This window comes from Vicugna pacos, chromosome 6 (genome assembly GCF_048564905.1).
Source record: "Vicugna pacos chromosome 6, VicPac4, whole genome shotgun sequence".
In the NCBI taxonomy this organism is placed as follows: Eukaryota; Metazoa; Chordata; class Mammalia; order Artiodactyla; family Camelidae; genus Vicugna; species Vicugna pacos.
Window position 1 is genome coordinate 49,123,270 of NC_132992.1, and position 27,418 is coordinate 49,150,687.

At 36.2% G+C, this 27,418-nt stretch overlaps 3 protein-coding genes and 1 non-coding gene across 20 annotated transcripts in view; 3 read left to right on the forward strand and 1 right to left on the reverse strand.

Moving 5' to 3' along the window:
• The window catches only part of PRPF39 (pre-mRNA processing factor 39), a 31,612-nt gene extending 25,620 nt beyond the window's left edge, over positions 1-5,992 (forward strand). For all 3 annotated transcript variants that reach the window (XM_072962979.1, XM_006199813.3, XM_006199814.4), the window contains 6 exons: positions 112-238; positions 606-874; positions 1,778-1,962; positions 4,595-4,669; positions 4,886-5,006; positions 5,253-5,992. In XM_072962979.1, coding sequence (XP_072819080.1) covers positions 112-238; positions 606-874; positions 1,778-1,962; positions 4,595-4,669; positions 4,886-5,006; positions 5,253-5,309 — 834 coding nt within the window. In that variant the 3' untranslated portion in view covers positions 5,310-5,992. The remainder of the gene's footprint in view (positions 1-111; positions 239-605; positions 875-1,777; positions 1,963-4,594; positions 4,670-4,885; positions 5,007-5,252) is intronic.
• Positions 941-1,025, forward strand: LOC116281111 (small nucleolar RNA SNORD127). The gene has a single exon (XR_004190566.1). It is a non-coding gene; the product is annotated as a small nucleolar RNA SNORD127 (small nucleolar RNA).
• Positions 5,993-6,303: 311 nt separating the features above from the next.
• Positions 6,304-19,024, reverse strand: FKBP3 (FKBP prolyl isomerase 3). Its single transcript, XM_006199812.2, has 7 exons — positions 18,734-19,024; positions 16,149-16,250; positions 15,450-15,557; positions 10,170-10,305; positions 9,588-9,655; positions 7,913-8,010; positions 6,304-6,654 (listed from the first exon to the last, which is right to left on the reverse strand). The coding sequence occupies exons 1-7, from the start codon at positions 18,839-18,841 to the stop codon at positions 6,600-6,602; spliced, it is 675 nt and encodes a 224-aa protein (XP_006199874.1). The 5' UTR covers positions 18,842-19,024; the 3' UTR covers positions 6,304-6,599.
• Positions 19,025-20,243: 1,219 nt separating this feature from the next.
• FANCM (FA complementation group M) overlaps positions 20,244-27,418 on the forward strand; it is a 765,839-nt gene continuing 758,664 nt past the window's right edge. For 14 of the 15 annotated variants that reach the window (XM_072962981.1, XM_072962983.1, XM_072962982.1 and 11 more), the window contains exons 1-3: positions 20,244-20,910; positions 21,441-21,613; positions 24,865-24,942. In XM_072962981.1, coding sequence (XP_072819082.1) covers positions 20,376-20,910; positions 21,441-21,613; positions 24,865-24,942 — 786 coding nt within the window. In that variant the 5' untranslated portion in view covers positions 20,244-20,375. Of the gene's footprint in view, positions 20,911-21,049; positions 21,131-21,440; positions 21,614-24,864; positions 24,943-27,418 lie in introns of those variants that run through there. The other variant, XM_072962995.1, reaches the window with a different exon arrangement.

Genomic DNA, 27,418 nt, shown 5'->3' on the forward strand with positions numbered 1-27,418 from the left:
TTCAATAAAGGTGCTGAATGGGTTTAAAAATAGAATTTTATCGTTCTGTCACATATTTAATGACTTGTTCAACTGTAAATTATTCAGTATTTCCTCTGTTTCTGTATGTAGTATGCCAAGTACATGGAAAACCATAGCATTGAAGGAGTGAGGCATGTCTTCAGCAGAGCTTGCACAATTCATCTCCCAAAGAAACCCATGGTGCATATGCTTTGGGCAGCTTTTGAGGAACAGCAGGGTAAGAATGAAGAAATTCAGCTGATATTTTGGGGTTTAAGTTACTTGAGGATAAAGTTGTAGGAATTGAGTCTTGAGGGATGGTGTAGAGCAGAGGTCAGTAAACTTTTTCTATAAAGGGCCTGATAGTAATTATTTTAGGCTTTGCAGCCCATATGATCTATTTCCTAACAGTCCTGCCATTGTTACCCACAAATAACCATAGGCAATACATAGACAAATGAGCATGGCTGTTTTCCAGTTTAAAAAAACAATAGGCAGAGGGGCTGGGTTTAGCCTGTGGGCTGTTATTTGCATTAAGGATACCTGGCATAAAGGATATTTCGTAAGTTTAAACAAAAGCATAAACATTTAATTACTATTTCTAGGTAGTATTAATGAAGCCAGGAATATCTTGAGAACATTTGAAGAATGTGTTCTAGGATTGGCAATGGTTCGTTTGAGAAGAGTAAGTTTAGAACGACGGCATGGAAATATGGAAGAAGCTGAACGCTTGCTACAAGATGCCATTAAGAATGCCAAGTCAAATAATGAGTCATCATTTTATGCTATCAAACTAGCTCGACATCTTTTCAAAATACAGAAAAACTTTCCAAAATCAAGAAATGTGCTTTTGGAAGCAATTGAAAGAGACAAAGTATGTATCTGTGTTTTTTTAGAATATGCTTCATAAAAAACCAGTGGTTTTTTTTTTTTTTCATTTTGGCAACTATGATGAAAGATTTGGTCTGTATGTAATATATTTTAATACTAATGAAGACAACAGTCCCTCTAAACTGATGTTGCCATTCTTTAAAAAATTTTTAAAGTTATTATGAATTAAAAGTTTGAGAAAATTAAGATTATTGGATTAAAAAATGCTGTAGACGATGTGACATTTTCTATTTTCCCCACATTTAGAAACTTTATGGCAAATTTGTTTATTATAAAGTAGTGTAGAGGGCCTAGGAGAACACATTATAAAGAAAAGCATGGCAGTGGCCTACATTGTAGCCAATATAGCAGTGAAATTATTCCCCTTTTCCAAAGTACTTCCTTTTATATTTCAATTAAGGTGAAAGGCAATGGCTAGGAAATGTCTCATTTCTTAGATTTTCGTCTAATGCCTGGTCTGTTTAAGACACCGGTTTATAACAGGTTTGCTTCCAGCTGCAGTTTAGGATGATTATCTATAGTTGTAAAGATAGATTACTGGAAACTGTACAGATCTTTCTTTTATATTTCACGTATTTCACTTTATATTTGTCAGGTAGGTCAAGCCATATTAAACCCAGGGTAGGATATAGGACTTTAATTTCTTGGCATTTAACAGTTTGCATATTTCGGGAGATACTAGGATGATGTCTCTACCTACCAATGTGCTAATTAGTTTTTTTCCGTTTAGATATATGTTGAAAACATTTAACATGAATTACATTTTAATATAATTTTCAATAATGAACTTTTCAAATTGAGACATAAAATTTAAGGCATTTTAAATATCTGTGGTCTAATAAAAATATCTTAGAAATATCATTAATTGATACTGCTTTTTACACAGGAGAACACAAAGTTATACCTCAATTTACTTGAAATGGAATATAGTGGTGACCTCAAACAAAATGAAGAAAATATCCTAAATTGTTTTGACAAAGCTATACATGGTTCATTACCTATTAAAATGAGAATTACATTTTCTCAGAGAAAAGTGGAATTTCTTGAAGATTTTGGTTCAGATGTTAATAAGTAAGATCTTAATTATATATTATCTGTTTGAATAGTAAATGAGCATTGATATTTTTGGATGGGTTTTGATGATGAGTACAAAATAATATATTGTTAAACTTAGAATGTGTCCTACGTTACTTTTTCCTCAGATATATGTGGGGTAGATTAAATTTTACAGATGTATATGTGCTTAATAGGAGGACATATAGTTTGTCTTCAGAACTGTTCTCAAGATGTTAGCATGGCAATTTAAACAATGAGTGGATGAAAGAAGGCAGGAAGCAGCAATTCTGTGAAAAAGGAAATGAGTGAAGGATCGAACCTTGAAACACAAACATTTTAATACCTAGGCCACCAGAGGTGGATGGGGTTATCTTGAGTAGGAATGCCATTCTATCTCAGATTGGAGAAGAGGGTGGATGTGGTTCCAAAGGTGGTGCCTAATGGCTTCATCTTCATGCATTGTAAAAGTCTAATGAGTGCACTGTATGGGATCTGGGAAAAGGACAAGTTTAAGATTTAAATCTACAAAACAGAAGAGTAGAAATATTGATTAGAGCATTGCTGCCATTTTTTCTTACTTGATTCTAGTGAAATATCCCAATTCCTGTTAGGCAAGTGTGTCTACAATTTTGATTGATAAGATTTTAATTAAACTGAAAAACATTTTTAACATGAGTTACATTTTAATACAATTGTACATATGTGCTTGGCATAATACTGACTTTTATATTAATTACCTAATGTAAAATACAACAGTCTAATGAGGGAAGAGATACTATTATCCTTCTAACAGACAAAGAGAGGCTTAAAGAGAGATTAGGCAGTTTTTCCAAGGTCACTTAGCTATTACATTTTGCAGCTGGGATTAGAACCTACTTCAGAGTCTATGCTCTTAACCACCTCACGTGCTGTTAAGTGTCTTCTTTTTTGCACTATACAAAAGAAATGGCATATTTTTCTAGCTTTTAGTCTAGTTGGATGGGATGATCATAGGATATATACCTAAGTATGCAAGGTAGCACATAACTATTAAGGCTGTGATCTCTGTGGAACAGAATGGATTTGTCATCCTTCATAGAGGAGGTGATGCTTCATTTAGTAACTACTGGATTCTGATTAAGCTAAGGAAAGGATAAAAGAAAGCAAATAAAAGTTCATGTAAAAGTAACATCTGCTAGATTGAAGGGTTTTCTGAAGCAGTGAAGGCCTGATGCTACATGTGCTGTGTCTTTAAAGCTAGACTGAGTTCAGAGCACCTGTGGTACACAGTTGACAGTAGGGAGCTTTTAGAGTTTGGGCCAAGGTTAAATGACATATTTGAATTTGGTAGTAATATGCAGACAAATCTGAGGCTTGACAATAAGATCCCAGTTACGTCCTTGCAAATATGGTAATTGAGGGTCTCAATATCAGGTCTAATGTTGTAGTTGGAATTAAAAAAGGGAATGATATGGAAAATAAGTGAGCCACTTAGAAATTTAGGTAGCAGGGTAATGAATCAGTAAGAATTAATGTTCCCAAATCAGACAATGGCTTAAATATTAGCTCTCACTTAATCTTTTACATTCCACAGTCTATAAAGACTTTTCTCATGTGAATTTTGAGTCTCTTATTGCCAGCCAACAAGTTGTTAAAGTCCTTTATGCTGAGTAAATACTCATCCAGAAATTACTGGTGTTGACAGTTTTTGTCCATGGAATATTTTGGGACCAGTATTACTGGTAGTTGTTATTAAATGTGTATATATGCAGGCTGCTGTCCAGGGAAGTCGAACGTGCGTGTAAAGTGTCATGGTCATTTCCACAGAAATGTTAATTATCTGTGTTCAGTTTTTTGATTACCTTAAAAAATAAGGCCATCTTTGTCTTTATAAAAAATACTCCAGAAAATGATAAAAGGAAAACAGTCATTATGATTTTAAAGTCACAGTTTGGCTTCAAGTGACATTGTTTTTGAAGTTCCAAGTTCCAGGTGAGATTTATAATACATGTCACATCAAAAACTTTTATTAAAAATTATTTTTAATCAATAATACCCAGTTATAATGTAGTTTTATGTTAGTTCTAATTTAGTTTATCATATGGCCAAAGTTTAAATACACTTTCTCTTAACTGGTGGCAAGTGTCTTCAATAAGCATTGGTAAATTTGATCTTAAAAATATACAAATTACAGAACTGTCAGGACTCACGGTTGCACTGGACAGAAACACATCATCAAGGTCACTGTCTTGGTTGTGTGATAGCTCCTTAGGCTCTCCCCATGTGTTAGAATAATAAACATAGTTAGCTCTTGGCTAGCATCCCATCAGCTTTAGCCAGCTGTAGTACAGAGAACAGGCACTTTTCCAATAGCTCAGTCAAAAATCCTGGGATTTACTGACATCCTGGTTTGGGTCATATGCTCACCTCGAAACCAATTACTGGTCAAGGGTATGTAGTAATGTACTTGGCAAGGCCTGTATCCCTGAAGCTTCATTTAAACCATATGGGCCAAGAAGGAAAGTGCAGGGCAGGTTTGCCTGCTGGTTCCTTTAAAAAAGAAAAAAGTTCACTGCAACACGCTTTTATTTCCCTTCGTGGAAAGAACTTAAAAATTTTAAGCTTGGCTTTTGTGTAGTTCAAAGGATCTTCTTTCCTTCCCTCTCAGGCTTCTGAATGCTTATGACGAACATCAAACACTCCTAAAAGAACAGGATTCTTTAAAAAGGAAAGCAGAAAATGGGTATGTAAGTTCTGACTGAATCAGGAAGGGATGCTTAAAAGACATTTCATTGTGGAAATGTCTTTAAAGACAAGTATTACCTTTATGTTATGGTAATTTGGAAATCATATGAGTGGTTGAGAACTTCAGATAAATGTACACAGATGACATTTATCCATTTGTTAAAATACTTACCTGTGGCAGTTTTGAAAGTTTCCACTTTGACCTTTTATTTAGATCAGAGGAACCAGAGGAAAAGAAAGCACACACAGAAGATACAACTTCATCATCTACACAGATGATTGATGGTGACTTACAAGCAAATCAAGCTGCATATAATTATAGTGCCTGGTATCAAGTGAGTGTGCATAATTGAATTTTTTGTTAATAGAAGTTATTAGAAATGCCTATATTAGGATAGCCTTTTTTTTTCTTTAGAAAAACTGTTTCTGTTGCATATTGCATGTTACCTTTTGTGGTTAAGACATGGAATTTCAGCAGTGAACATGTCTATTTTCTTAAATGTACTTGCTTTAATTCTGTTTTTATGTGTGGAACTCAGCCATAGTTCTTATATGCTAACATATTTGCTTTTTCCTTTCAGTACAATTATCAGAATCCTTGGAATTATGGACAATACTATCCTCCCCCTCCAACCTGATGTGAAAAATAAATACCAGATTCCCTGTGTGAAAAGTATGAAATTATTTTTTTTTTAATGAGGGATGTAAACATAGCGTAAGCTTGTTGTATTTGATAACTTGTCTTCCCTGTTTCTGTGTAACATGATTTGTTTAGTAATAGGGGAAAATGTCACTTAGTAGCTTACCACAGATACTATTTCCTACCATTTATAAAATTTACTTTTTATCGGAGAACTATTTTTTTGATTTTTGCATTAAGTGGTCTAGAATTCTTTTGCAATGCATTTGCAACTGAGTTTTGTAGCCTTAAGGGTAGGAAAAAAAGCTGACTGCAAATCATGTCAGTGTAGTACAAGATTCTGAAAATACGTAAGGGCTGGTTATTAAGGATTTACCTCCTCTTAAAACAAAAAAGGATTTTTAACCTTTGCTGACAAAAGATTTTGTCTATGTTCCAATTATCCTTGTGAATTGGGATCTAACAGCAGAAAAGATACCTATTAAAATACTGTATTGGAATAGAGATTATAAATGAGGAAATGGAATGTTTGCATCCCTTTAAAAAAGTGAAAATTGTATCAAAACTTGTTACAGGAGACTTTGTATTTGGAATATTCATGTAAAACTTGTGAGCAAGCTTTCATTTTGATCAAACTGATCATCTTCATTTTTGTAATAAAACTGAAGACTCATCCAGTAATTGTTATGAATTTATTTGGGGGGGGAAGTCACCCAATAATACTAACTTTATATTCACTGTTACTCACTGTTGTTTTGATGTATGCTTTTCTTGAATTCAGCTATTAAATTCTTAAAATTTCTTAGACCTTTTAGTTTTAGCCTTTTGCTTCCTCTCTATCTCTATACTTTTGCCTTCTCTATGCAAAAATTTAAGTATTTTAAGATGAGTTTTCCTGGCAAAGCTCTCCAGACAACTGGTAATCCCGGGTCTGATGAAGTCTTAGTCCTGGTTAACCTAATCAGAACATTAATATATGAACACCAAACAAATCAAGACATTGGATACATTTTTATTGAGCCTTTTAGTTTACAACATGACATACAAGGAAAATCAGTTCTCTTTACCCAATGTTTTACACAGCTGTAGTAAAATATTTTAAACTGCAAGGGTTTATTAACAGATTACATTTCTTAAAAGTTGGGGATCAAGTAAACAAGTTCTAACTTCTTGAATTTTCCAGTTGACTCTTCCCTTTAATAGTAACCAGCTCTAATTAGATACTTATGTTTCCTTCAAGGCTACGTTTTATTGTTGCTGATGTCTTTAGATCTGAAGCATTACTGTTTCAGTCAATATCCACTAATTCCACTTCAAAAATAAGTTTTGCATTTGGTGGAATTCTGTTGAAGAAGTCAAGGTAAATTAGATAAAAACTGCCTCTCCCCTTAACTCCCAATAACCTTAGTCTAAAATCAGAATTATGTATATTGAATACTGGGAATTAATGCCAAAGTGAGGGCTTTATAAGTTGACTCAGAGGCTAATACATACTAACCCAAAGGTTCCTAAAAGTATTTTTGTGAATGAAGATCATAACCTATCAATACAGACTGACTAGTTAAGTTGAGCTTGAACAATGATCTTAACTGGATGCCTCACTAGTACTCCCAAATTAACCACTACTTGATGAAGACTGTAACTCAGTACTCCAAACCAAACCAAAAGATTTCAATCTAGCTGGGTACATGAGTCATATTAAATCAAAATTCATATGAGGTAGTATCTGATATTTGTTGTGAATTTTCATATGTTCAGTTCAGAGAAGATGATTTTTACCTGACTGGTCTTGAAAAACTTTACATGAGAGAGAGGGAGCTGTAGCTGGCCATCTAATTTTGATACTGTGAGAAGGCTATTATATTTCCAAGTAATTTTACCTGGTAAGAACCAGAATGGACTTACAATTACCCCCTCCCCCAACTTATTGTAACTGTTCCAATTAGTCCACTGAGAATGGAACCAACAACAGAAAAAACTACCTTCCCATTTATCTTTTGGACTGTTCTGGTCATAATAGACTGGAGTCATGGCTCTTCTCTTTTTAATGTTCACAATTGGGCCTGTCAGAAAAGTATTGTCATCAGTCGTAATCACAAATGCTTATACTATGATGTTGGACATACGGTCTCCTTCCTTTCACAACTGGTAATCCCCAACATAGTTACATTTCTAAGCTTTGAGTACCCATTTAACTGCTGCCTTAAATTATACAGTAGCATAAAATTACCAGGATCCGTATTTGAATCCTACAGTTTGCTACAGTTGTTTGTATTGAGCATCTTAACTCCTGAAGTAGTAAATCCTTCAAACACTGAAAGTAGCCTTCAAAGATGAAAACTTAAACCTCAGTTTGGGTTTTGAAAATTAAGAGCTTAAATTGCAAGAAAAAGAGATTCCAACCCAAATTAGAATATTTTGTACCAACAGAAAATAGTAACTATTGTCTATATTGGAGGTGTTGACACAAAAGCATTTAAATATCAGGAGGACTGGTCTGGACAGGATTCCTGACCTGGAGGTTAACCTAGACAGCCTCTTTCATACCTCAAGTGATCTTTCTTGGTGTTTTTTCTCTAAGTACAAAGGAAAAAAGGATACTTGGCATCAGGCTGTCCTTTCTTTCCATAAGCCCATTCTGGTTCAATCTCCAGTCGAGCCTTTTCTCCTTTACTCATAGTCAAGAGTGCTTCATCCCACTAAAAGCAAGAACATAAAATCAAAACTAATGATACTTTACAGAAAGTACATACAAAACCAGAAGAAAGGCAAGATTATGTAGAAAAAGGCATTCTGTTAACAGGATTTCATTATGTCCTAAGGTAATATCCTTGGGTGAGTCCCTAAATCTTTGTCCTTTATTTCCTCAATGAAAAAATTATGGACATATTAAACAATATTTAATGTAAACACTCGAACTCTTCAAAATGACAGTGTAAAAGCACTTATGTAAACTGCAACATGTTATACATTATGGAAGTAGGTTTATTAGTACTATCATAAAAAATCTGTTATACTTTTATATCATAGGACAAACTTCTGAATTTATTTTTACAGGTAACAAGTACTCACTCTAAAACCATTCTAAGATTACCAAGTTGCAATAGTGGAGCATGATGTCACATAAAATAAACTACCTGCTAAAGCATTGAGATCTCATGCAGAAGGTAAAACTATTCAAGGAAATGATAGAGGTTTTTGGGTTTCTGCTCCGTTTTGTATAAATTTGGATCTTAAAACCAAGTTACCAAAAACAAATCAACATGATGCAAAGATACAGAATATATTACTGATATCACATACTCTGTTGAAATGTAACAATCATATATAAAACTCAAAGGATATAGACCTGTCACATACTAGAAATTAAGAATATGGTTGACTAGAACAAATTTATCAGTAAGCAAGTTAGTTGTAGAAACAAACAGCTTAACTTGCTATCAACTTGGTATAATCAGGTAGTATATAGTTATTTCAACTAATAAACCTTTAGTTTCAAGATGTTTTATATTCTATTTTGGGCTCTGGATATGATTGAACATTTTAGGACTTAACCAGAGCATAAAGAATAACACATTGAAGGTTTACAATAACTGCATTTTAATAGGAGTTTTGGTTATTAATGTTTGATGTTCTGAGTAAAGACAATTTAAAGTAGTAAGTGGGCCCTAATCTGATTCAGTGAGGTTGATACCAGCCCTGCTCTTTCATCTCCTTCTGTACACGGCAATGGTCAGTAGAGCTCAAGCCTAACTTTCCCTTTTCTCAGTTTCATGTGTAAAGGCATGCTTGTATTTGAAAGTTTTTCTAGTGTTTGAGCCTAAATTGTGAGAGGTGAGAAGGCTATGGGAACAGACTCTTGCTTCTATCAGTACTTCAGTCTTCAGTGGAATAGATATTGCACCTTTCTCAATCATGAATAAGTAGTACAACAGCTATGTAATGTTACAAGATTCTTACAAATTTAGAAAGCCAGACATTCTGACAATTACTTTATGAAGAAAAAATAATCAAAGGAGTAGGCATGGAAGGAAATGTTTGAGTTTTTACTATATTATGTGCTTTAGGTTATACCCATTTAATCTTGTAACAACCTTGAGGTATGCTGTACTGAGACCCAGAGAGCTTAACTTGTGCCAGATTAGTTAGCAATGATAGCACTTGATTTGTCAGACTCGAAGATTGTTTTCATCATATCCCCAATCCTCTTTATGGCACCATACCACAAGTAGCATGTGCCAGAATATGTACTAATTTATTGTCATTTTTTACTTACTCCTCTGATAACTTTGCCTATTCCAACCTTAAAGCTTAAAGGCTTGGCATTTTTCTTCTTCTTTGAACCTGTAAAACAGATTTTCCTTATAATTAATGATAAAATTAAGTTCCAACTGAAAAACATAGTGATTTAAGTCTTTACATTGATTTCAGAATTGAACCATGAATTTATGCATCTGAAAAGAGAAAAATTCAGAAAGCCAGGTAATTCATCAAAGAAATTCTGGATGTAAAAATAATTACGGTCTAAAGGGGAGAGGGAAAGGACCTATATTTACACCATTAAAATAATAACACTATTCTGCCTTTTGTATTGAATTTGGGACATAAACCAAGTTTAGATTAAGCCTCTGTATTTTGTGCTTTGGAATGACCAAGCCGTAAGTAGTGAACTGATAAAAGCCAAATTATTTACATGCAGCTGTAAGTAGTGAACTGAAGACCTCTTAGAAGTAAACTACACGTGCAAGACTTCTGGAAAAAAGTAACAGCCAAGGAAAAAGTACTGCCAACCACTGCTACCACACAAATATCTTGCAATGCCCGAAAACCAAAAAGCTAAGATTACACTTAGACTTACTGGTTTGAATATTAGTATCAAAAACAGTCCCGTCCTGTAGTGTTCCTGTATACCAGCAGTGAACAACATCTCCCTTTTTAGGAAAGTTGGTTTTATCTCCTTTTTTAAGAACAGATTTTGTATATTTTGGTGGACCCTAGAAACAAACAAAAACAACACACACAGAGTTGTTAACTCACACTCTTTTTTTAGAAGGATGATAAAGAGAATACTGATACAGCCAACTGTGACCTAAGTCCAGTCAGAGTTTCACAGATTTAGTAACAAACTATTTTGCCTCTGCTTCACCTCTCTGAGTTAAAAAAAATTCACTCTCTCATTTCAAGTTTGTGATGAGAATATTAGTAATTATCTATAATTTCAAATAACTTATAGCTTCTTTGGGAACCAATGCTTTTTTGACAAGATTAATTATTCACCAAGCCATAAAATGAATCCAATTATTTCCCAAGGTTAGAAGTATCTCTACAATTTAATTCCTATGAAATTATAAGGCATTAAATCACTGTGACATCTTTTCAAAGACTTGAGCTGTTTCAGGACCAATAATTATTACTAAATATTTTTATTATATCCATTTAGAATGAATACAGTAATGTTGCATCTGTTCCTGAACTTGAATTGAAAGTAAGTTCACATAATGAATGGAATTATCTATAGAAATTACCATAAGAGGCATACTTCCTAGAACAAAGCAGGATTATCAAGGGCTTTTTATAAAAAAGTGTAAGATTAATATAATCAACAGTGTGAGGAATATATGTGAAGAAAGCAATTTCTTAGTCAAACTTAAGAATCCATAGAATTTTACACCATAGAACATCCCAAATGATTTATATCAATTAACTCTCAATTGTCACTAACTTATGAGGTAGGTACTATTTTTATCCCTATTTTACAGATAGGAAACACAAGGATACAGTGGTTTATTAACTTGCCTAAGGTCCTAGAGCTCCAAAGTGTCTGAATAGGATTGGAAACTAGGCTGACTGGATATAAAACCCAAGCTCTTAACCACTTTTTTTTAACCTCTCAAGCACATATGGAATGTCACATACTATACAGTCATTTTCTATGTCAATTTATTTAACCTCACAGCAACCTGGCAGTCCTTTCCCCATCTTTTATAGAGAAAGTAGTAAGGCCTCGATAGGGTTTAAAGCCCTTCCAATTCAGTCTAAGGATTGGCACTTTCAGCTTTATAAAGCTAGGCTACCTCCCTAAATCAAAAGTCACACCTATAGCTTGAGTGCAAAGTGTATTACAAAAGTAAGCATGAACTTTCTTCCTGACCCATTCCAAGCTTGCTTTAGTAAGAAATGTTACTGTAAGTGGTCAGAAGTCTACTGCTAGCAGTGTAAACTGGTGCCATCTCTTTGGAATGCAATTTCAAAATGTTAAAAGGGTGATAAATAATAATTTTATTTATACAAATATATGCTCGACAATTTGAAATTTAGGAAAAAATCATTACGCAGTTATTCAATCACTGTTATACATAATAGCAAAATAGCCACACATTTATGATAATATAATACTCAGTTTTTAGTATTGTGGAAAAAGTCTTCCAAGATTAAGAGAAAAATCAATAGAAAGTTCTAACTACAGTAAAATCTCAATCACTTCAATAAATATACACATAGAAAATATTCAAAATGTAAAGTGTTCATTTCTAGGTGTTGGAATTATGTTTTTTCCTGTTATTTCCTATTTTAGAAATAGCAGGTTATTTTTATATTAGAGAAATAAATGATTTTTAAGGACTATAGTTGACTTGAAATCTGTTAACATATAACCCAAATTTAAAAAAAATAATTAAAAGTATTTAAAAGCTACAAAATGAGGATGACTACATATATATTTCATGTGAGGATATCAGGCCTTTATTAAAGAAAATTACATGTAACTATTTGAATGGATAAGGTATGATTAGCAAACAATAGCCACAGTTTAAAACAATGTCATCCCATTATTTTCCCATTTGTTGTCACAAGCTGCTTGGGCATGTTGTGCTATTAACATTAGAGGTCCTAGAATAGTGCAAAACAAATAAATTGGTGGCTATATCTCAGTCTTAATGGTGAAGGCATAAGCCTACTATGGCCTTGATTTCAGTGTTTCACAAAGTATCTTTTAGGGATCACCCATTCCTTGGCATTGTCAGAAGAAAAGGGGCCTATGGGAAACACTATGATAAAGTTAAATATGCCTCTATGCTGTAACTTCTCAGAGCTGTCATTGGCTCATATGCACTGTGACTCTTCAAGTAGGAGACAAAAGCTTTTGATGATGCCAGAAAACCACCAGGAACTTCTGGGACCTATGTTACATACCTTGTAAAATGGTGCTTTAATTATTTGATCTTACTTTAGATTTCATTATAAGAACCTGATTGGTTCCTGGTGAGAGGTCAGATCAGTCCCAAGGCTATCCTGGAGTTATGCACTTGAATGAATCTGGCTTTAAGGTTATTTCCTGGCTTTGCAGCAATTTCTTAGTCCAGAGTGATAAAAAGAACTATATTCCTGAGACTAGGGCTAAACTAGATGCTTCCAGACACAGAGATAAAGGAACTTTTGAGAGTAATCATTATAACTGCAATTAACTAGACCACATCATGGCCTCTAAAATGAAAGTACAGCTGACCCTTGAACAACGGGGGGTTAGGGGTGCCAACCCTCTCTGTAGTCAAAAATCCAAGTGTAACCCACAGCTGGCCCTCCTTCTACATGGTTCCTCTGTATACGTGGTTCTGCATCCATAGATCTAACCAACTTGAGGATCGAGGATCATGCAGTACTGTAATAATTACTACTGAAAAAAATCTGTGGGTTATAAGGACCTGTGCAGTTCAAACCCATGTTGTTCAAGGGTCAACTGTATATTACGTAATTATTATTAATTCAAGAAATATTTGAGCATGTCCCCTGTGCTGGGAACTGGAGGTACAACGGCGGGCTGGCAGACCTGGTTCTGGCCCTTCCTCTAACAGAGAATACAGACGTGTATAATGTCATATGTTGAGACCTATAGAGGAAGCACAGGGTGCTAATGTGAGAATGACACAGTGACACGACTTTGTATAGGCTACAGGCTGGTGGAAGCTTCTTTGAAGTAATGTTTTTACACAGTATCCTAAAGGACAAAAGAAGGTTACTTGGGCAAAAGGGGAAGGTTTACAACAGAGAATGGCACTTTCATAGCTAGCAAAGAGCATGAATATTGCCCAGTCTGCAGTGGAGGGAAGAGAATGGTATGAGACAAGGCTAGAATGACAAGTAATACATGTTGAGAATCTGGGTTTTTATCTTCAGGTCACTGAGCAGACAATTACCACTTACAAAATCAGATTTGTGTTCTAAACACATCAGTGTAACCTACCGTGAGGAACGGATAGAGAGTCAGAAATGAAGTGAGGAGACTTGTTAGGAAGAGGTTAGTAGTCTAGGTCTACGCTAGGGTGCAAATGTTGAGAATGACAAAAGATGCAGTTTTGTGATACATTTATGCAGAATCAACAGAATGTGGTGATTAGATGTAAAGGAGTTACAAAGGATGAATCTCAAGTTTTTCACTTGAGTATTTTTACACTTGGTTCTAAGTTCTGAGTGTGGGTTCCTGATTCAGCTTACACTTTCTCTCTTGTCTAACATTCATTCATACTTGAAAACTTCCCTCAATACCACTTAATACATAACAGACAATATACTACTATTTCAGAAAGCTTACTAGAATAGCCCTTTTGGGGCTGAACGATGAAGAAAGAGAATGAAGGCAGATTAGTTGAATGACTTTTCGAATATTCCAGGTATGAGGCCTTGGAATGCTTGAAAATCAAAAAGGAAAAGATGAAGATTTGCAAAAGATGTCTGAGAGCCTTACATCTGAGGGAAACATGAGAAGGAAAAAGAACCAAAGATTCAGAGAACTTTTAAACTGGGGAGAAGAGAAAGATTACAATTATGTATGTTAATATCTTGGCAAAATAGAACACAGGAGTATATAATGGAGAAAGGAGTAAAAGGGTTGCAAATTCCGGGGAAAGTGACAAGCAGTTTATGTAGGCAATGTGGTGGGGAACTGAGTAAGGGACAGCGTAAGAGATGCTGAGTAGCAGTGAAACTAGAAAACATGCTTAGCTAATATTAAGCAGTAATTTATATGAAGCCCACTGGAAAGTTTTATGATTATTCTTCTTTACAGTGCTTGCTCTGCAGTCCCACAGCGTGAACAGAGAAAGCAGACAGCAGGGACCAGCAAAGTACTGGCCAAGAGATTATGGAATCCAGGTGCTAGGAAGACAATGAGATCACATCATTGGGCTCAGGCTGACCAGTTAAATGAAATGAGATGAAAAGAGGTCTTAAAGGATATAATTTAGAACCCTCAAAAGAGCTCTCTAAACTGTTTCCAGCCCTTACAGCCTTTTACTTTTATTTGTAACTCTTTTTTTTAACCTCCTAATGATATTATTACTGGCCGCCTCATACCTCCCTTACTCTAATTTTTGGGAAGGTAAACTATATTGCCAATTGCTTTTGCCACCCTTTTAGTAATTATTATACCTCTATTTACCTTAGTACCTGTTCAGTATTTGCCTGGTATATATATGACATTTATCAAGTTATTATTATTAGATTGCTATCACTGACACTAAAACTGCTAGGAATGAGTAAGCTTAGTTACTAGCCAAGATATTATCAAAAGTGGCAAGATAATAATCAATTCAGCTCGACTGAGGCTTTTCTAAGAGCTGTCCTTCACTGTACTAAGGCTGTCCATTTGCAAAAATGGTTTTATCTGGTTCTTCAAACCTTGGTACCAAAATATAGAACCTGGGTTAGGAAAGATGAGACAGATTAACCCACACTCAGCAGCCAGGCCCAAACTAACTATTCCTATTGCCAAGGACAACATCTATATTTAAAAAAGCTAAAAATAATCAAAAGGAAGTTTCTTTCACTCAGTCCAACTTAGCTATAGAATAGGACCTTAAAATAGCTTTGAAAGCTCAGAAGTTCTGGCCAGACAGAGAGGCAATATGAAATACAAAGCTAGAGGAATTTCACAGGAGAGGCTTACTATTTGTAAAGCATTGGTTCTTAGGTTTTTTTTCTTACTGAGTACACCTAAGGGAGACAACACACTCCAAACCAGTGTTTGGCTCACTAAAAGTAGCCATACTCAACCACCCCTTATTATACAAAATCAGTGCTATAAAACAAATACTTTTTCTCAAATTCCCATGAGAAATAAAATATGAATGTATTATATACAAACCTCATCCGGAGTCTCTTCAGACTTGGTTTCTTTGGGTTTATCTTCATTAAGCTTCACATTTTTCACCTGCTCGGACACTTTACTTATGCTTTCAGTACCCTTGAAACGCTGTAAGGAAAGTAGACTAATATTTATCATATTCAGGTCTGGCCAAGAACAAAGGAAGAATCTTATGTTAAGCATTTTAATCATCAAACTATCTCACAAAACAAATTCTGGCACGAGAACTATAACCTTTAGAAAGACCCAAGTCAGACTCAGAGATATGAATACTATTCAATCAACTACTTAATATTCTTTTCTTGAGAAAGATGGTCATTTCATAGTGAACATGTATTGGGGATTTTCTTAAAATTTGCTTTTCTAAATGCTCAGCTTAGGTCTAACCAAGACGTTAAGTTCATTAATGAAATGGAACTTACTTTGGATTTATAACTTTTCAGTGTCCTTAAGAATTTGCTTAATTTAAGCTACCAGGGAATTATTTTTTAAAAATCTTTTCCCTTTCAAAATATCAAAACATTCTGCCATACTGCAGACTAGACTTGCTAAATTTGACAGTCCATTTGTGATTATAGTTAAGAAAAACTGTAGGCAGAAAGACCATCAACATATTCTGCAGATAAATGCATTTAAAACTTCTTCTGGGAACAAAATATCTAAAATGATATTCTGGTAGTAAAATGTAACAATACTCACCTTACTTTCAAAAAGATGGTTATAGGCTGTAACCAAATGGTCCTTGTTAGCTGTCTTGGCCACATTTTTAATGTTTCCTAGTAATTTATGTTCTGCAAGAAACTGTAAGGAAAAAAGCTGGTTAGTCAAATTAATTTCCCTCATGTAAGAAAGGATCTAAAATTAGAAAATGAACTTTTATGTTAGCAATTATGTTTTCAATCGTACTACTAATGATAAAAGAAATGGAACATTATATTTTATACTCCATAACAAAACAAGATTTAATGAAGATTAAAAAACATTTTATATTCAAAGATTGGAGCTGTAATATTACATGGGAGTCACACTGGTGTGTATTAATCCTTTTCCTATCACAGAGCTCACAAAAAAGCACATTTATACAGCAAGCACACTTTGGTAACTGGGCGAAGCTGCTCCCGGGAAGATGTTACTTGGCCTGTGCCCTGGGAGCATCCAGCCATGTTGGGTATAGCTATCTTGACGTATCTGTTATCCATTCTTGGCATACCTGGAAGCACTGTTACACAATGCTGGATACACAGTGGTTAAGTGTGTGAACTATGGTGTCAGACCATCTGGGATAAAATCTTAACTCTCTAATTTTAGACATGGGACTAAGCTTTCCTGAAGACTCAGTTTCTACATCACAGCATTAATTACAGCATTGTAAGTCAGAGGCTTCCTGTAAGAATAAATGTAACAATTCATTTCCAGTCACACAGTAAAAACTCAAATATTACCTATTAGATTAACAAAATAATGTATTCAATAACTCAAACAACAGTAGAATTCCATTTCTCTCAAATATAACACTAAGTAGTCAGATGAACACTAAAATACTACTACTTAAATATCAAATATTCAGAATCATGTACCTTCATCTCAAAATCATGTACATGGGGATTTTAGTAACTTCTTTATTTCCCTTACTTTATTCTGCTTCCTTTTCTGCCTTGTGGTCCTTGCTTGATTCCTCACTTTGTTACTTTCTCAAAGTTGTTCTCTAGCATCTTCTAACCTTCCGATAAAGCAGTTTTTCTAACACTATCACTGTTGTATTTTTTTTTCTTTTTCTCTTTCCCTCTTAGAGAAATATGTTAAGTGATAAAAGCTTGTGGAAAAGGCTATTTTGACTAAACAGAAGTAATCAGTTGCTTCAGCACTTGACTTCTTTAGCAAGGTTCCAGAAAAATATCTGAATTATAAACATCTCCTTGATATCTTATGATCAATAAAATAGTGATTGTCAAATATAGGTTTAAGTATGTGAATGAACACTGGTGAATATATACTTAAAAGATTAGTATGTTATAAAAAATATTTTGATAATCCACGTCTCTTCAAATTGTCCAAAGTAGGCCAGTTTTACATTAGATTCCACCTTGGGATGATTTGTTTTGTAAGAATTTGATGAATATAGTATTGAGGCATTACATGTTAATAAATGTCTGCTCTATTGTTTCAGTGAAATATGAATTGGCGTAAGAGAAAATAATTCCACTAAAGTGGTACAATAGTATAAATGGTATCCCTGAGGCACGGTCTTTTATTTTTACCCTCGTATCCCCAAACACTGAGCATAGTTCTTGCTGTAGATGTATAAGTATTTGCTGATGTGAGGATAATTATTCAGGAGTTCGAGGCTGGAAGTTGGAGAATAATTATACCCCCCCTTCAAGAGCCCGCAAAATGAAAATAAACTACAATCTTCTGAAAAGAGCCCAGAAACAATTTTTCTAAATGCAAGTTTAGAAATTAAGTAAAAAACTGTAGACAAATCACATACAGACCACTGCTTCTAATTTCCATAAGTGGCCGATGCTGCGTGCTCACAAATTGTAGTTATTCAGCAATTAAGAGAGGTATGAATGATCTTAATTTCCGAAGGAAAAGAAGTCAAGTCTGACTTGTGACTAGAGGGTAGTTAAAATGGAGACTGTGCTGAAAAACGCAGGGCGTTCAGCATAAAGAATGCCAAATAGATTTCTTAGTTTGTTTATAACAATGGGGGACCACTGTATACGAAATGCGCATGTAACTCCCCTAAATATGAAGGTCATTTAAAGGGTCGACATTTTAAAAGGTAAACCGCAATCTACGGCTTAAAAAAAAAATCACACGCATTTGTGTTCACTATTTAGTAACTGATGAGAAAAGCAAATCTCACACACGGTTCCCACCGAAATCTTCACATCCCCTCTCTTCCCTAAAAGCCCACACTCCCTTCACAAGGGTCTCATCCAAGCCTCCAGTCCTCCGGCCCCCGCCTCAGCCCCCAATTTCTCCTGGGTTCCTGTTTTTTCACGGCCTCCATCCTCACTCTAGAATCCCGATGAGGTTCTAAATCTCAGATTGCCGTATGGCCCAAGAGATTCAGCGGCTCCACTCGCCCGAGCAGAGCGGCCCGAAGGGCGGGAGCGTAGCTCGGGGGGCGCACGCGGGCCTCTCCGGCCTTCCAGGCCACGGGCCGCGGGAGAGCGAGGGCGGGGGCGGGAGGAATACGGAATGTATGGGCATCTCCGGGGGGGGGGGTGAAGTGTCCCTCTGCTACACCAGCCCGGCCGCCCCGTCGCCTCCGGTACCGAATCTGAACCATGATCCTGCAGAAACTTGATAATGTCCTTCTTGGGTAACTGCTCGCTGCGCAGCTGCTCCACGGTCCAGGCCCGCTGCGGAACAGCCGCCGCCATCTTCCCCCGCTGCCTCTGCTTTACTGAGCCAGCCCGCCTCGGGTGGCGTCGCTCCGCCCCCGGGGCGTGGCGCGGACGCCGCGCGGGGTGTGGGGCGGGGTCACTGCGCTACCCAGCGGGATTGGGGCCAGAGCTTGAGTGACGTAAAGGCTGGGCGCTGGGACCTCTTTGTTGAGTTTGGTGAAGACCTGCTGATGTGGCCCGGGGGACTGACTACGCAGAAAACTGTAAACTGTTGTCTACTCTTAACTGGAACCCTTGTGAGCCGACGAACTCTGATGGTTGTGATTGTTTACCAGCCGTTACCCACACCTGTTTATTACCGACAAGCTGCTATGCCTTTACAGCCTACAGCTTGTTTAAAGAAAACAACAGCATTCAGACATCTAATCTCATTTTATCTAGTTCTAGCCTAGAAACTCACACCTGAATTGGCTAAGTCCTTGTCCATCAGAACAACCCATATCCCGCCACCTTCCTTTTAAAACTCACACAAATGAAACCAAAATACAATCTATCCCCCTCCCCTTCTTCAGAACAAACGCACAGTTAAACATTTGGTCTGAAAGCAAGTTAAGACACTTCACCAAATAAAACAATTTAAAGTAGCTACACGCAGGATAGCGCGTACTGGTGGTGGTGAGGAGGGGGTGACATTTTTAGTGCTCAAAACAACCTCATGATGTGTGTGTACTTTCCCTCAATACACGAAGAATCAAATCTACAGAGGTTACTCAAATTCGCCAGTAGACTGAGAGAATTTGGAGAAGCCAGGAATTGCATCCAAGTCTGAGGTAGAAAGCTATCGCTAGAGTAGAATAATACTACACCGACGCTTACTGCTCTGTATCACGTATGAAGGTGTAATGGTGGAGTTCTGGATGCCTTGCTTTTTTTCTTCGGATTTTCCAACTAATATCAAGACCAAACCATTCACTTACCTTTTAACAATAGAAATACTAAGATAATGAGTTGCTACTCCTCATACTGCAAAGACCCTTGGCATTTTGTGTTCACAGACTGGATAGAAATTAAGTTACTTAATTCTATCTAAACAGGTTTTTCACTTCATCTTCCAATTAAAAAGTACAACCAACAACAAGGAATAAGGCACATTAGACGCTCAATAGCGTTAAGTTAAAAAAATGATTATCCATTGTTTTGGGATCTCAAGGTTATTTATTGTATCATTTTAAGCGACATCTCTTTAGGAGTGAAGCCCGGACATCTAGCCACTGGAAACGGAACCCAAATTTAGAGTCGAAAAGAAATTGACAAGGGGACCAAATTTAGAGTTGCTCCATCACAATGCGCACGCGTCCCAGGCAGGCCGTGGGGTTTCCGGGAAGCCCGCCAATCATATTCCCAGCGCAGACTCAGTGGCGGCATTTTCAACGGGATAAACTGGCCTCGGTCCCGCCCTCTGGTTCCACGGTTTTTTTATGCGAGGGTAACCGATGGGGATTGGAACTGAGGTTGTTGAGCGGCAGCAGCTGCTCGCGTCTGAGAGAAGCCTTTGGTGGTCGTCGGCCTAATGAGCGGACAGCAAAGAACGCTTTTCCAGACTTGGGGTTCAAAAGTCTCCCGTTCCACTGGGGCTCCGAGTTGCAGCTCTAGAACTGAGCCGCCTCGGGGCCCTGGCAACTCCACGGCTCATTTCTCTGCAGCGGCACAGGAGGCAAAGGAGGCAGAGGCTGCCGAGGCTCAGCCCGAGTCGGACGACGATGTGTTGCTGGTCGCAGTGTACGAAGCAGAGCGGCAGCTGAGTCTAGAGAATGGCGGGTTCTGCACCTCAGCGGGCGCCCTGTGGATTTATCCTACTAATTGCCCAGTGCGGGACTACCAACTGCACATTGCCAGGACCGCTCTGTTCTGCAACACGCTGGTGTGTCTGCCCACTGGCTTGGGAAAGACCTTTATTGCCGCCGTGGTCATGTACAATTTCTACCGCTGGTTCCCTTCCGGCAAGGTGGTCTTCATGGCCCCCACGAAACCTTTGGTGACACAGCAGATCGAGGCTTGCTACCGAGTGATGGGTATCCCGCAATCTCATATGGCCGAAATGACAGGTATCTTAGAAACGGTGGGCTAATTTGAAATCAACAGTTGGGCACCCATGTGGAATATTCCCTGGATCACAATATGCTTATCTTACGTCCTCTACTTTAAAACATCATCGGCTTGTAGCAAGTTCAGCTCTAATAAATAGGATTGCTTTATTCAATCTTCAGAGAATTCCCGTATCAATGTCAGAGCACTTTGAAGTGATTATGTGTGAATACCTCATCGGTAAGTGAACATGAGGTTTCCTGACTTTCTTCCCCAGAAGGATTTCCCAGTTGAAGAGTTTTCTTCTTTTTAAATATTATGTTATTTTGTAGGAATTATCTAAGGCAGACTAGTTGTAGTTTTCAGTAAGAGCCAGCATTGACATTTGGATTACAACAAAGCTTTAAAATTTTACATTCTGATGGTTTGTCCAGTTATTTTGGAAGCAGATTACCAAAACAAGAATGCATACTGAAAACAGGCCAAGTTATTTATATGTTACAGATAACAGTCTGGAGTTTAGAATGTACTGTGTCACTTTTATTTACAGGATCTACTCAAGTTTTTACCCGGAAGGAAATATGGGGCAGTAAGAGAGTCCTTTTTCTTACACCTCAAGTCATGATAAATGATCTTTCTAGAGGAGCTTGTCCAGCTGCTGAAATAAAGTGTCTAGTTATTGATGAAGCCCATAAAGCTCTTGGAAACTATGCTTATTGCCAGGTAACGCTATGTTAAAAAGTGTATTATAGTGTAAACATTGTTAAATAGCATTTGCAGGAATAATTATGAATGATGGAGGTTATTGATTGTATTATTATTATGAAAAGCCTTGTATCTATTACCTCAGAACAGATGGTGATAGGAAATACTTTCCTTTATCTATTCAAATAAGTGTCTCTGCTGGTTTTTTTTTCCTAGTGGGGGGAGGTAATTAGGTTTATTTATTTATTCTTAGAGGAAGTACTGAGGATTGAACCCAGGACCTTGTGCATGCATGAGCTCTACTACTTGAGCTATACTCTCCTCCCTGGTTTTTTTTTTTTTTTTTTTTTAAGCATAACAAGACCATCAGTGTCAGAAGTGCATGATGAGAGTCTCCTAATGGTTGAGGCAGTGATCCAATGATCCAAAGTAAGGTATGGATGGAGATTTGGAACTAAGATAATAGTCAAAAGATTGGTAGTGGATATGTAGTGTCATTCCTTGGCAGCTAGGTAAAATAACACTCAACTACCAGCATTGTTTAAAGGATTGAAGGACATCAATGTATGAAACATACCTAACACTGCCTTCCTATAGAAGTAAGTACTGCGGGAGTGAAGTACAAAGGTGAAGAGGTGGGATATGACTAGAGAGGTGCTTAAAGGTTAGGTCAAGAAGGCATTTGTATTCTGTGCTTGGCAGTTTGAATACACCTTGTAGGCCATAGGGGATATAGGTGGTAGAGACTTACTGAAAAATGTTTGGCTGGGGTGATAATTCAGATTTAAAAGAGATTAGAGGAAAGAAAGGTAAGGCAGGGTGTCCAGTGAAGGATAGGAGGAATTTGGGATGACTCCCAAGTTTATGACTTGGCAGACTGTGAAGATGTTGATGCTGTTAGTCAAGATGGAGAATTCTTGAGGCAGAGAACATCTGCGGTATTGTGGAAAGAGTGAGTGCAGTTTTAGATTGTTGAGTGTGAGGTGTCTGTGAGGAGCCTAGCTGTATATATCCAGTGGGCAGTGGGTAACAGAGAGGTACAGGCCTCAGTGGAGAGTTCTGAGCTGGAGATACAGATTTGAAAATCATCAGCATATAGGTGGTAGGTAGTTAAAACTACAATAATTGGTGATACTAGGGAGAGAGTATAGAGTTAGAATAGAGGGAAAGTCGATTTTATTTAGTGCCAAGAGATGAATTTCATTGCCAGTTTGTGATTTTGTGAGGTTTCCTTGGGGACTTTTAAGTGTTACTGTGTTATATTTCTGTATTATCTTCTTGAATATTGTCATCTTTCTTAGAGTTAATTTCAGTGAGGAAATGGATATATTTTTTCCATTATTCGTATCTTTACAAGTTAAATTAATACCTAGTGTGTTAAGGTTTCTGCTTGAGAAGAGCATGTAAAATTTTTTATTCTAACTCCATGGAATTCATTTTATATACTTAGCTTATATTTAGGAACTTTATTTTAAAAAAATTTCTAGGCATCAGGTGATTTTTTTTTTCTACAAGTCTTACGCTTTCATTGAGTGTGATGAGACATGACTGACTTTTTTAATATCAAACAGCAACTGAGAGTTTATGCTACATTGAATATTCCAGATATAGTTTCCAATAGGAACATAGCTTATTGAAGAATGTAGCTTTCTGGGTTGCAAACACAATATCACTTACACTACAAAATGCTTGAAAATTCCTTCTGGAAAAAAAGTAATGTATCAGGGACATTTTGTCTTGTATCAGCTTTTAATTAGGACAGTTGTACTTAAGTCTTCTTAAAGTATGGTGTTGTATCTTTGTAACTATCATTCTGTATTACATTATTTAAAAACTCCATAAATAATATTTTGGAGTACTGGTTGAGATTCAGTGTTACTCTTGTTGAATTTATCCTTGACATAGGTTGAAATCAGGGCAGTTTTAAGATAATCTGATTTTAGCACTCTACTAGCCAAGATGGAAGCAACCCAAATGCCCATCAAAAGATGACTGGATTAATAAGATGTGGTATATATACAATGGAATGTTACTCAGCAATAAAAAAGAATGAAATACTACCATTTGCAGCAATGTGGATAGACTTAGAGAATATTATGCTTAGTGAAATAAATCAGAGAAAGACAAATACTATATGATATTACTTATATGTGGAATCTAAAAAATAATACAAATGAATGTATATACAAAACAGAAACGGACTCACAGACATAGAAAACAAACTTGTGGTTACCAAAGGGGAGAGGGAAGAAGGAGGGACAAATTAGGGGTATGGGATTAACAGACACTTTATATATAAAACAGTTAAGCAACAGGGATTTACAGTATAGCACAGAGACTTACACCCATTATCTTGTAATAACCTATAATGGAATATAACCTGCAAAAATAATGAATCACTTTGCTGTGCACTTGAAACTGCACATATAATATAATATTGTTAATCAACTATACTTCAATACTAAAAGAAAAAGATAATCTGGTTTTAATTTCTTATATCTAATGTGGAACTATTGGATGCTGAGAGCTGTTCCTGTAACTCAGTTTACTTAGGGGTCCTTTTTCCTTGCATGAGGCCTCATGTGAAGGGGCATATGGGAATGTGGCAAATTAGCCAGTATTAATTATACCAGCATTGGATGTTGAATTCAAACTGCAAAGCCTGGAATGATGCTTTGGTGAGACATAGAAAATGTTTTAGGATTTAAAAGAGAAGTTAGATTTTTTAAATAACCCCCAAATTAGCCTTTTTCTCTTACGAATAAGTTTAATTTAAAAATTGTGAGCCTTCCTCATGAAATCTAACATCTTTAAAATCTTACCTAAAACAAATCTTTTTCCATTTCAAATCTAATTTCATATTGATATTTAAATTTGTTTCTATTTTTACGTTAAGTGGTTTATCTTAATCGGCAAGTGTGCATAAAGCTTGACTGTGGTCGAAGCAATGGAGAATAGACTCGCTCTTTTTCTATCATTTGCCCTTGAATTAGCCCTCCAAGTATTTTGATGTGCCTTTGTATAGGCTTTGATGCTATTGCTTTATATATAGAAGAAACCCTAAAATATTTTCAGTTGGTGTAGAGTATAAACCTCAATCATTTGCTCTTCAGTTAACATAACTAATGGTAGTTCTATCAGCTAGACCATCAATACTCTAAATAAGGACTAATGATAATGGACCATATATAATAGCTTGTTTAACAGAATCATTTTAATTTTTGTATTGGGCAGATGAAATTAAAGAATTGTTTTTTTTTTTTTTTAAGGTTGTAAGAGAACTAGTCAAATATACAAATCACTTTAGAATCTTGGCTCTTAGTGCCACACCAGGTAGTGATATAAAGGTAAGTAAAATTTATTAACATTTGAGAAAATAAGAACTTTTGTATTTGGCCAGATCAGTTTCCCATTCTAGTGTTTAGTTTGGCATCAGGACTACAATATTTCTTATAAGATGCCTGTCTTTTCTTTGACGGTTGCGGATTTTCTACATTAGTAATTTTCAGACTTTAGTGTGTCAGAGAATCACCTTTTGTTTGTTAAATTTGTTTTCAGTTCTTCTTAAGTTTTATTTTGAAATGACTTTAGATTTCTTGAAAATTTGCAAAAATTTAAGTTTCTAGGTCCTTCGCTCAGCTTCCTCTAATCTTAACATATTATATAACCATAGTAAAATGATCAAACTAGGAAATTAACCTTGGTACAATACTAGTAACTAATCTGCAAACCTTATTTGAATTTTGCCAGTTTTCCCACCAGTGTCCTTTTCTGCTCCAGGGCCCAGTCCAGGGACCCACATTGCATTTAGTTGTCATGTTTCCTCCATACCTTCCAGTCTGTGACAGTTCCTCATTCTTTTCTTGTCTTCCATGACCTTGATGCTTTTGAAGAGTAGGTGCCAAGTATTTTGTAGAATATCCCTCAATTTGGGTATGTCTGATGTTGGAGTCACCTTATGCATTTTTGGCAAGAATATCCCAGAACTGATGCTGTGCCTTTCTCAACGCATTGTATCAGAGACTACATGATGATTTGTCTTATTACCGGTGCTGTTAATCTTGACTTGGTTAAGATGATGACTTCCTGGTTCCCATTGTAATATGACTGTTTTTCCTTTGTAATTACGTCTGTTGTAGGCGAGATACTGTGAGACTTTGTAATCTGTTTTAGCATCTAGTCATGGTTCTTGCTTGCAACAGTTATTTCTGTGCTGTTTGCTTAATCATTATTTTTCCCGCTCCCTCATTTCTTTTACATTTTAAAATTTGAATTCTTCTGTAGTGAAGGGCTGTCTCTCTCCATTTATTTCTTGGTTCAGTTCCTTATATCAATATGGATTAACGGATTTTTCGGGAAGGGCTACAATCCAATACTATCATTAATAATTTTGTTGCTCAGACTTTTCTAGCTTTGGCCATTGGGAGTGCCTTGAAAATGCCTCCTGTGTCTGTTAGAAAGCACTTCTTTGTTTTGAACACTTCCTAAGTTTCATTTATTGCTGGATGGTAAAAATACAGATTTTGAGCCCTATTCCATGACATTCTGATTTAGTAGCTCTGAATGGTCTTCTGTATTGGGTTTTTAAATTAAATTTCATATTTAAAAATTGAGGGGGAGATAATTAGATTTATATACTTATTTTTTCTTTAAACAGAAGGACTGGGAATTGAACCCAGGACCTCGTGCATGCTAGGCATGCACTCTACCACTGAGCTATACCCTCCCCCTGTATTGGGTTTTGGATAGTTTCTAAGATAGCTTTCAACTCTGCCAAACCATAAGACTTTTTTCCTTCTGTTCATGGCCTCGATGAGTTTTAGAGATTCTTCCTCCCAACGTTCTTTAAACATGCTTGATTGTTTTAAGTCTCTGCTTAAATATCACCTCTCCAGAAAAATTCACTCTAAGCTACCAAAAGTCAGCTCCTTCTATCTTGTGATTTTATTCTTAATATTTATCACAGTCTGTCATTCTTTTGCTTATTCATTTGTTTGCTGTCTTTTTGCAAAGACTAGTAAACTAAATAGCTACACGGATGTAGGGGTTATGTCTACTGTGGTTATACCTCTGTCACCAACTCAACTCCTGGTATGTCGGAGTTAGATATTTATTGAATGAATGAATGATTAAGAATACTAAAGTCTTACTTAATTTTTCAAAATGGTCATACATTTACTGTAGATTTTGAATGTATGTGGACCTCCAGTAACTATAATGTACTACTGTGTTAGGCACTATGCTAGGTGCTGGGAGTACAAAAGTGATTGAAATGTTATTCTTACCCTAGAGTTTTTTTTGTCTGAAACCAAGCCCATGAGGCTCTGCTGTTTTTTTTTTTTTTAAACTTCTTAATTTCTAGATACTTTCTGTATTCTTTCTCCCTCTTTCCCTCACTCCCTTCCTTCCTTTCTTTTCATCACACTCCGTACTGTGGTCTAATGGTACAGCAGTTTATACCAATAGGTTTTGTGTTTTGGCTCCAATTCCCTATTTTTACAATTAAGTTCCTTTATAAGCTTTGGGTGAATGAAACTTAGCTCTGCAAATATTTTCACATAATGTATATTGATTTAATGGAGAATATTCTACTAATTTATTAATAATTGATTTAGTATAGGACCCTTGCCCTTAATTTCTTAACAAGTCAACTTGTAAAGTATTCCTAAGATGCATTTGTATCCTTTAATAGTAACAAGTCTTCTCTGTTTTCCCCACAAAAAAATCATATTAAAAAAAACACATAAAAAAGTGTTTGCCAGGGAATCGGGAAATCTGGGTTATAGTTCTGACTCTAAAATTGACTGTTATATAATATTTTGA

What these genes read in the sequence shown, in the direction of transcription:
- FKBP3 (XM_006199812.2), bottom strand. Translation starts at nt 18,841, where the DNA reads ATGGCGGCGGCTGTTCCGCAGCGGGCCTGGACCGTGGAGCAGCTGCGC. An exon ending in AGGATCATGGTTCAGATTCG is followed by an intron (nt 16,251 to 18,733) that starts GTACCGGAGGCG and finishes TTTTCCTTACAG; the next exon opens with TTTCTTGCAGAACATAAATT. An exon ending in CTGAAGAGACTCCGGATGAG is followed by an intron (nt 10,306 to 15,449) that starts GTTTGTATATAA and finishes GTTTGTTTCTAG; the next exon opens with GGTCCACCAAAATATACAAA.